Below are 11,141 nucleotides of genomic sequence, written 5' to 3'. Positions count from 1 at the left end.
ATATATTCCATCAAAATATTAATGTGACAAACTGGAAGTTGTCTTAATCTGTAGAAAAACATATGTATAATTTTGCATCCTGATATTCAATAGGGTCTCTTATCCTCACTCTGACATGTGTCACTCTTCTTTGCCAAGCCAACAGAGCAGTTTCTCCAGGCCATTCTTTTCCTAGCAGTAATAGCAGTTCCTGCTTATAAGACAAAGCAGGAACTGGATCTTTCTTGAATTGGCTCTTTAACACATAAGCCATTGCTTTTGAGAAATTTGTTTCTAGTTCCTACAGTTGGGGTATCTAATAAGAATAAAGTAATACCAAGGACAAGGCCAGCAAATTCACAGCCCTTATCTATGGTAGACATTATAAAATACTCCCAGCATGCACTGCCCCTTGAGTCTGGTGAGGTCCTAGAAATCCTCAACACAAGATTGCAGATAATCTGCTACCAACTGGGAGAAATTTTTGTATTCTTTTTCTAGAACTTGCTCTTTAAATCTCAGATGTTATCTTTTTGGACATTTGTCTCATTCTCAAAAGAGCAACATGTGACTTGGCTGGCTGAGGGTTTTTGTTTTTTGAGACAGGGTCTTGCTCTGTCAGGCTGGAGTACAGTGGGACAATCATGGCTCACTGCAGTCTTGACCTCCCAGGTTCAAGTGACCCTCGCACCTCTGCCTCCCACTCTGAGTACCTGGGACCACAGGTGTATGCCACCACACCTGGCTAATTATTTTTTTGTATTTTTTGTAGAGACAGGGTTTCACCAAGTTTCTCAGGCTGGTCTGGAACTCCTGAGCAACCCTCCGTCTAGGCCTCAAACTGCTGGGATTACAGGCGTGAGCCACCGTGCCCAGTACTACCTTTACACTGAATTAATTAGTAAATCAAAATAACCTTCTCTCAAGTGGGTTTCTCACCTCCCAGAAAATCTTTCCCTTTAGAATCTGTAGAAGGCCTCCAGGAGCTTGTTATGCCTCCATAAAAGGAGATAATCAGCAGCTGCTTGAGAAATGTTGAAGATCATTCTTTCATGTCTCCTGGTACCTATTTAATCTTCTACAATCTGTTGATTAGAATAAAAATTAGAAACGATTTTAAATGAAACAAATGCTACACATAAAAACTATATATAAAAAATGCTGTATATATCAGCTAAGAATTTAGGAAAAACAAAACAAGCCTCTCATCTTAGGTTACTATAACAAAAATACCATAAACGAGGTGCCTCAAACCACAGAAATTTCTCATAGTTCTGGAGACTAGGAAGTCCAAGATCAAGATGGTATCTGGTGAGGGCATCCTCATAGAAGGCACCTTTTGGCTGTGTCCTTACATGGTGGATGGGGCAAGGGAGCTCCCCCACCCTCTTTTATAAGGCCATTAATCCCTAAGGGTTCCTTCCACCATCATGACCCATTCACCTTCCTAAGGCACTACTTACGATGGTATTACATCATCTTGGGGGTTAGGGTTTCAACATGATTTTTGGTGGAACACATTCAGACCATAGTACCTCCCTTCCAATGAGGGGAAAAAAATTAAAACTTACAGGAAACAGAAAACAAATCTATGATAGATAGGATCAACAATGCCAATCTTTAAAAATACTAACAAAATTGATAAACTCCTAGGCAAAACTAATCTATGGAGAAAAAAGACATGTCATAAGTGAAAAACTTTACTACAGATCCTACAGATGCCGATCTTATTTATGAACACATGAAAAGTCCAAAAAAAAAAGTAGTTAACTGAAGCCAGTAACATAAAAAAGAAAGACATCAAGACCAAATTGGGTTTGGTTTATTTAGTTCAGGAAAGCTAGATTACTTTAACATTCAAATAACAATGTAACTGCCATATTAACAATGAAGAAAAATCAAAATCATCTCCAAAGATAGAAGAAAGACTTTTTATAAAATCTGAGTATCTGTTCAAGATGTTTGAGAGCCTCTTAGAAAACTAGGAGTAGACAGAGGAACTTCCTTAATATTAGAAATTTATCTACAAAGAAACTATAGTAAACCTTATATTTAATAGTAAAATGTTGAAAACTTTACCTATATCAGCAATGAAACAAATATGTCCCCTACCATTGCTTTTATTCAACACTGTACTAGACTGGCGATCTTAGAAATGCAATATTGTAAGAACAAAAAATAAAAGCTGTAAGTTTCTAAAAGAAAGAAAACTCATTCATAGACATTATGTAGATAAAAATAAATTAGAATTAAATAAGTTTAGAAAGATTGCTGAATACAAAGTCAAAACAGAAAACTTGTATTTTATGTATCAGCAAACAAGATGTAACTTAAAACACTTTTCCCAATGGCTTAAAAAAAAAGTATCAGCTGGGCACACTGGCTCACGCCTATAATCCCAGCACTTTGGGAGGCCAAAGTGGGTGGATTACTGGAGGTCAGGAGTTCAAGACCAGCCTGGCCAACATGGTGAAACCCCATCTCTACTAAAAATACAAAATTAGCTGGGCGTGGTGGCATGCACCTGTAATCCCAGCTACTGGAGGCTGAGGCAGGACAATCGCTTGAACCCGGGAGGCGGACGTTGCAGTGAGCTGAGATCACGCCATTGCACTCCAGCCTGGGCAAAAAGAGCAAAACTCCGTCTAAAAAAAAAAACTATCAAATAATCCTCCCAAATTGATCTATATATCTGACACAGTTCCAGTAAAATCCCAACAGGCTTTTTTGTTGTTGGTAGCTTTTTGTGGAATAAATTGATTTCAAAATGTATACGGAAATGCAAAGACCAAGAATAGACAAACTATTCCTGAAGAAAAAAAGGTGGGACCATGTACTAATACTATAGCAAACATTAATATTATAATTAACAGTCTGGTATTGGCATAAATATAAACTATATAAGATTAGTAAGAATAAACAGGCAGAAATAGACATACACATATATGGGCACAATTTATGACAAAGACTGCCAGGAGGATGCCTGAAACCATGGACAGTACTGAACCTGATTGTCCCCAATTGGAATATATGTCTGTGCGTGTCTTCTGCTGACAAATTTGATGCCTTTTCCATCTTAATTGAGCACTCATCACCCACTGTGGCTACTCTGAATGGTGGGTAAGTAAAACTTATGAATTCCTTACTTCTAGAAATTTCCAACTGTGGGAAGCGAGATTGCAGATAAGGGGGGATTGCTGTACGAGGTGATCTAGGCTCATCTTGTACGTTCATTGCCCTATCCCTAGAATGAGCCATTTCTCCCAAGAGCCCCAGGTCCTTTGGTGGAGGAAGGTATTAGTAAGCAAGATCTGGCTGGGTACAGTGGCTCACATCTATAATCCAGCACTTTGGGAGGCTGAAGTGGGAGGATCACTTGAGCTCAGCTCAAGGGCCTCAGGAGCTTAAGGACTGGCTGGGCACGTTGGTGAAACTCTGTCTCTACTAAAAATACAATACAAAAATTAAACAGGCATGGTGACACGCACCTGTAGTCCCAGTTACTTAGGGAGCTCAGGCGGGAAGATCACTTGAACCTGGGAGGTCGAGGCTGCAGTGAGGCATGTTTGTACCACTGCACTTCAGCCCAGGGTGGGAAAAAAAGAAAGAAACCAACCAAGATTTGGATGGTAGGTGTGCTCATTGCCACTGGGGTATCATTGCTTTGAGACCTTGTCAGTGCACTTGCTTCTTGTATGTGTTACACTTAAAAATAAAACAAAAACACACCCAAACAAGCCAAGAGTATCAACAGCAAATCATGCTAAATATTTAAAATAGAAATAGTTCTTGAAATACAACATATCTAAGACATACTGAATTGAAGCAAGATGCAAAATAACTGCATATGTATTTAGTTTATCTAAAGTAACAGGCACTAAAAGTAGGATTATGGGAAGCCTTTTGGTCATCTCTATGTATTATCTGAATTTTATGTTACATATACAATTTTCATAATAAAATATAATTAAAATCAGATTTAGTTGTATAAAATATTAAAGAATTTTAATTGATTCATCACAAAAGCATTAAACAATGTTAATTAAAAATTTTAAATAAATTAAAAGAAATAAACAAGTGCAGAAAATAGCATTAAAATGTTTGCATAATTACATACATTTTAATACTTCCACATTCTTTTGGGAACCCAGGCTTTTAAATTTTGGAAACATGTTAACTCACTGGCAAATAAAGTGAATGCAGATGAATAGTTTCTACATATAATTACAATCTGGAAAACGACTTGCCTATAATCCTTCTGCCAGTTAGCAGTTGAATGATTTTTTAGAATCAAAATAATTTGAACAATGTTTTGCTTTTTAAAGTATCCAAGAATTACACTAGAAAAATGTGTGAACATTTAAGTGTATTTACACAGTTCCATGGTCTCTGATCCACCAGCCTATGTATATTTACTAACCTTGGTTCTATTACCATACATTTTGTAAAGACTTTTGCCAGGTATCTCAGAACAAGTAAGGTGCATTTTAAACAAGCAAAAAACTAGAAAATGAAACATCTAATCCAACTAGGCATTTTGTTAATGACATCAATTGTCAGTAACAGGTTCCTAAAGTAGTACTACCAACATTTCCATACAACAAAAATTAACTAAGTGATAATAGTGCAATTACCAAGTATAATTTTAATTAAATCTGATGACAGGTAAACATTTAATTTTATTTTCAAAAAGATTAAACATTAAGCTATAGAATTCTGCTCTACAGAAATGCATATGGGATAATCTTATTCCTTACCATCTTGTTACAAGTAAGAAATTCTAAACATTTTCTAAAGATATTCAAACTGAGTTACAACAGATGAGTGCCTATCAAGTGAAGACTTTTATAGAGAAGTCAGGAATTAGGCTGGGCACAGTGGCTATGACTGTAATCCCAGCACTTTGGGAGGATCGCTTGAGCCCGAAAGTTCCAGAGAAGCCTGGACAATATAGTGAGAACCATGCCTCGATTTAAAAAAAAAAAAAAAAAATTCAGGAATTCCCTTTACAAATTGGGCATAGAAATTACTTGCCCAAGTTTAAATTTGCCTCTTTGCTTCTGATGTGGCATTAGATAATCCTGGTCCAAGAATGTACTTTACAAAAGACCAGGTCACATTTCTAGAGAAAAACCACTTTGTCAATACTCTTACATAAGAGTCAGGTAATTTTCCAGTTATAGCTACAAAGTTTCATAATTAAAAATTCAGAGTGCTAATCAGTGAATCACTCAAAGGTTTTTCCTTTCTTTGAATCCCCAGATAATTTTCAACAAATTTATTCCTGACTTTTCAACTCATAAGGAACAAAAACTGTGACGTACGTGTGTGTGTATGAGAGTGTTGGTCTTTTTTATTTTGATATTTATTAAATAGTCTCTATTTTATAATAAGGAGCTCTCTCAACTTATCCAGACAGTAACTCCTTTATAACTGAAATCAACTTTAACTATTAAAATTATATACAAGGAAATTAGGAGTGTTGCAGTACTTGGTTGCGAATAACTTGCCATCTGGTGTTGGGTCAGAAAATGCTATTTCATCAGTGCTGAGAAAACAGCCAAACATGAAGCAATTCCTAAAAGAGAAGAAAAGATAATTTAATAATGGAAGCAACTTAACATTCTAATTAACATGAGCACAACTTAAGTAAATATTCTTGACTTAAATCAACTTTATTTTTAGTAAGTGAAAAAATGCCTTATATTTTAGAGAAAGAAGTCTAATGATATCATTTCACAGATGAGAAAACTAAGGTCCAGAAAAAATTCTGCTGAGGGGCAAAGGGAACCATCCACCTAACTCTAGTATATCCACGGTAAAGAGCAACTAATATAAGATCATACTGCTAGGCCAGGTGCAGTGGCTCACGCCTGTAATCCCAGCACTTTGGGGGCTGAGGCGGGCGGATCACGAGGTCAGGAGATTGAGACTATCCTGGCTAACACAGTGAAACCCTGTCTCTACTAAAAATACAAAAATTAGCCGGGTGTGGTGGCACATGCCTGTAGTCCCAGCTACTTGGGAAGCTGAGGCAGGAGAATCACTTGAACCCGGGAGGCGGAAGTTGCAGTGAGCCCAGACTGCGCCACTGCACTACAGCCTGGTTAACAGAGTGAGACTCCAACTCAACCAAAAAACAACACATCATATTGCTAATTAAAAGCAACAGATAATTAGAACAAACAAAAAAAATCACCAATTTTAAGCAGTAACCATATATACACACACATATATATATATATATTTTTTTTTTTTTTTGAGACAGAGTCTCACTCTGTCACCCAGGCTGGAGTGCAGTGGTGCGATCTTGGCTCACTACAACCTCCGCCTCCTAGGTTCACGTGATTCTCCTGCCTTAGCCTCCCAAGTAGCTGGGATTACAGGCATGTGTCACCACACTCAGCTAATTTTTTTTTTTTTTTTTTTTTAGTAGAGACAGGGTTTCTCCATGTTAGCCAGGATGGTCTTGAACTTCCAACCTCAGGTAATCCGCCCTCCTTGGCCTCCCAAAGTGCAGGGATTACAGGCATTAGCCACTGCCCAGCCTATATACTTTTTTCAACGAAGACATCCACTGAGAGCTTTAAGAAGGGAAAAACTAATCTGCATTTTGACTACAACTCTCCTTGATCTTGCTTACCTTAGGATTAAAAGTAATAAGGAAATGGTTAAAAGAATTCAACATCTCCCACAACTTGTTTGTGAAAGAAAAAAACAGAATTAATCAAAATTGAGGGATATTCTATAAAATAACTGGCTTGCACTCTTCAAATTCTTCAATGTCAAAAGACTGAGAAACTGTTCCAGATTAGGGAAGATGAAGATTAAAGAGACTAAATGCAGTATGTAATACTGGGCAGAAAAAAAAAAAAAAAAGCCATGAAGGACATTTGAGACAACAGACAAAAGTGAAATATGGACTGTCAGATAAAAGCATTATATCAATATTAAATTTCCCAAATTTGATAATTGTATCATGGTTATATAAGAGAATATTCTTGTTCTTAAGAAAAACACCAATGCATGAAGGGGTAAAGGAGCGTAATATATGTAACAAAATAATTCAGGAAGTTTATCTAAACATAGAATGGTAAAGCAAATGAGGTAAACGTTGAACTTACTAGATCTTGACAAAGGCTTCTTACTACTCTTGCTGCTCTTTTGTAAGCTTGAAATTATTTCAGAATAAAAAATTAGAATTTGATTCAATTAGAAGACATAAGCTTCTAATATATTAAATACTATAATTAAATACATAATATGGTAGAACTAGGTTAGATACTGGTATTCCTCATACCAAATTTATATATCTAATATAAAACATAGAAAAGTATTTCATAACTAATCAAAAATCTTTAAGATATCAATTTTTCCTACTGATCCCTTTTGTAAGTATGTGTAATTGACTAGGATTTATGGCCCAAGATTGGGTCCCCATAATGGTGTTGGTATTTATTTTTTAAAAGTGGCATAGAATGCAAGAGGCTTGAATAACAGTATTCCAAAGTGTGGTCTTTGGTTTGGTCAAAGTGTGCTTATTGGTTTGTAACCTATTATCTAGACAATGAAATATGTGTAGAAATTGTGAGAGTAAGTGTTGTGAAATTCATCCATATAACCTAGATTAGGTAAATTAGCAAACAAGTTTTTTTGCGACATTGGAAACTTTAAACAGCAATACATAGTGTTAGTTCAAAGTGTGTACATGGGAATTAAAAATGGAGACTAATTTTTTTGGTTGAGATATATATACTCATATACCGTAAGACTCACCCTTTAGAAGTGTACAACTGAGTGGTTTTGTGTATATTAACAAATATTGTCCAATCACCACCACTATCTAATTCTAGAACATTTTTATTATCCCAAACGCAGCACTCATTAGTTGCTCTCCATCTTTCCTCAGTCCCTGGAAACTACACATCTACTTTCTGCCTCTGGATCTGCCTGCCTCTTACGGACATTTTATATAAATGTAATCACATAATGTGCGATCTTCTGCAACTGACTTATTTCAATTAGCATAATGTTTTCAAGGTTCCTCCACGATGCAGCGTGTGACAGAATTTCCTTTATGGCTGAATAACATCCCATTGTTATTATTGTATCAATATACCATATTTATCCATTAATCACAGATTGGATTATACTTTTTTGGCCTTTATAAATAATCCTGCTATGAACCTTCATGTACAAGGTTTTGAGTGGACATGTTTTCTTTTCTTGAATATGTAACCTAGGAGTCAAACTGCTAGGTCACATAACAGTTTAACTCTGAGAAACCATCAGATTGTATTCCACACCAATTGTACCAGTTTACATTCCTACCAGCAATGTACAAGAGTTTCGGTTTCCTCTACATCCTCACGGACACTTGTCTGTTTTTTGATTACAGTCATCCTACTGGGTATAAAGTGGGACCTCACTATGGTTTTGTGATTTCCCTGATAAAGATGTTGAGCACCTTGTTATGTTGAATTAACCATTTGCAATTCATCTTTGAAGAAATATCTACTGAAATTCTTTGTCTATTTTTAAATTGGGTTGTCTTTTTATTGTGTTCTAAGAATTTTATGGGTATTAGACCCTCCTTAGACAAATGATTTGCAACTATTTTCTCTCGTTCTATGGACTGTCTCACAAATCCACTTTTTAAGTTATGCTTATGAGTTATAGCAAGTCTTCATTATCTAGTCACTGTCAATGAACATGTACAGCTTCTGTAATTTTTCAAACCTTTACTTTGTATAGATTTATTGAAGCATAATTTCACATCTGCTAAGTCTAATAACAATTTGAGATTGTATTTTTGTTTTGTTTTTCTATTTTTTTCTAGCAATCCATTTTTATTTTATTAGTGTTGATCTGTGACAAATTAAACTAGTCCTTTAGCACAGGTAGTTTGAAAAGCAGTGGGCTAGTATGTTTCAGACCTGGAATGTTGTGCCCTAGACTGAGTACATCTAGTATGGTTTTTCTAGTGCCAATATCTTCCTTAGTCTGACTTTGATAGTATTTATACAGAAGTATCTTACCAATATCCTTCTCTTTAGCTCAGAAGCCGAGAGGTACTGGGAAAGCTATGAACCTAAGGTTCTGGATCTAGATCCATTTTATTTCTTACCTGAGGGTATCAACCAGTCGTCTTGCAATGCGCTTTCTTCTCTTCAGTCTGAAAACCCAGATTCTACTTATCCCACAGACTGCAGGTTCTGGTACATCTGAACATTGCCAAGCCCTAGAACATTCTGTAGAGGTTGGGGATCCCGGACCAGCTGGTTCAGACAGGACACGAAAGGCCTGCAATGATATATAGAAGCATCTATAGCTAACACCACAGATGAGTTCACACTGCTTTTAAAAAAATATTCCTTAAATAAAACAAGTATCAAAAATTTAACTTATATCTCCACCAAATATGTTAAAAATATTTTCTATTTCTTAAATTCTTATCCATTTAGTCACACAATGCTTTAAAAAAAACTAATGGTGTTGAGACATTCACACATTCTAGTGCGTGCCATAGCATTATGAAACTTTCCTCTTTAATTAAAACAATTGTAGACATTAGACTCTTCCTTTCAATAAAGTATATCAACCTCTAGCATTCTCTCCATCCTAAAATGTATATATGACCACCTAAAGAAACCAGTAACACTAAAGATTTATATCTATTAACTATGAAATTTGGTTGGCATTGCAAGTTTCTTAAAAAACATTTTTATTTTGAAATAGATTCATGAGAAGTTGAAAAAACCACTACAGAGGACCATGTGTCCTTTCCTGAGTTTTCCCCAATGATTACATCTTCCATAACTGGTATAATACCAAAACTATGAAATTACCATTGGTAAAATGTGTGTGTATAGTTTCAGGACACTTAATCATACCTGTGTATTCATTTAACTACCATCACAATCAAATACAGAACTATTGAGTCACCACAAAGATCTTCTTGCTCATTATAGTCACATCCACACTATCCCGTCTCCCAACCTCAATCCCTGACAACCACCAATTTATTCTCCATGGCTATAATGAGAATGTTATATATTATATAAATGAAATCACACACCATATGACTTTTTAAGATTAGCTTTTTTCCACTCAGCATACTGCCCCTGAGACTCATCCAAGTTGTTAAGGGTATCAATTCTTTGTTCCTTATATCGCTAAGTAGTATTCCATCATATGGATGTATCATAGCTTATCATTCACTTAAAGTATTTAAGGACACTTTGGTTGTTACCAGGTTTTGGCTATTACAAATAAGGCTGCTATTAACATTCTTGTACAGGTTTTTGTGTGTACATCAGTTTTCCTTTGTTTTGGCTGGATCATATGGTAAATACATGTTTAGTTTTTTTATTATTATTATTATTTTTTAAAGAGACGAAGTCTCACTGTCGCCCAGGCTGGAGTGTAGTGACACAATCTTGCTCACTGCAACCTCCACCTCCTGGGTTCAAGTGATTCTCCTGCCTCAGCCTCCCGAATAGCTGGGATTACAAGCATGCACCACCACGCCCAGTTAATTTTTGTATTTTTAGTAGAGGCGGGGTTTCGCCATGTTGGTCAGGCTGATCTCGAACTCCTGACCTCAGGTGATCCGCCTGCCTCAGCCTAAGTGCTAGGATTATAGGTGTGAGCCACTGCGCCCAGCCTGTTTAGTTTTTAAAGAAACTTCAAAACTTTTTCCAGAGTGGCTGTAATATTTTACATTCCTACCGACAATGTGTGAGAGATCTAGTTTCTCCATATCCTCACTAGCATTTGGTATTGTCTCAATTTTTTACATACTGTTACCTCTTCTGACAGGTGTGTATTTAGTTTTTAATTACCAAAAACAAAACATTGTTTCTGACCTGAGAGTAGAAGAGAATAGTTGGCTACATCTTGCCTATTATCAGGACATAAGAGTCTACTTCTTTGAGATCAAAGAAGGAAAAGGCCTTTTAAATAAATACACAACATAAAAAGATGTAAACTGTAAAATTAGTAATGTTGAAGGGAGAAAAAGTACAGAGCTTTTGTAGGTGATATAAATTGTTATCAGCTTAAAATAGACTGCTATATTAAAGGATATTTTATGTAAGCCTCATGACCAAAAAGCAAAAAACCTATAGTAGATACATAAAAGATAAAGAAATCAAAGCATA

At 35.9% G+C, this 11,141-nt stretch overlaps 1 protein-coding gene across 1 annotated transcript in view; it reads right to left on the bottom strand.

Moving 5' to 3' along the window:
- Positions 1 to 3,957: 3,957 nt before the first annotated feature.
- The window catches only part of ESCO2 (establishment of sister chromatid cohesion N-acetyltransferase 2), a 31,027-nt gene continuing 23,843 nt past the window's right edge, over positions 3,958 to 11,141 (bottom strand). Inside the window, exons 10-11 of the mRNA XM_025393959.1 lie at positions 9,107 to 9,282; positions 3,958 to 5,557 (exon numbers count right to left, since the gene is read on the bottom strand). Coding sequence (XP_025249744.1) covers positions 5,425 to 5,557; positions 9,107 to 9,282 — 309 coding nt within the window. The 3' untranslated portion in view covers positions 3,958 to 5,424. The remainder of the gene's footprint in view (positions 5,558 to 9,106; positions 9,283 to 11,141) is intronic.

The sequence above is a fragment of the Theropithecus gelada genome, chromosome 8 (assembly GCF_003255815.1).
Source record: "Theropithecus gelada isolate Dixy chromosome 8, Tgel_1.0, whole genome shotgun sequence".
NCBI classification, from domain to species: domain Eukaryota; kingdom Metazoa; phylum Chordata; class Mammalia; order Primates; family Cercopithecidae; genus Theropithecus; species Theropithecus gelada.
This window is presented reverse-complemented; position numbering and strand designations above follow the sequence as displayed.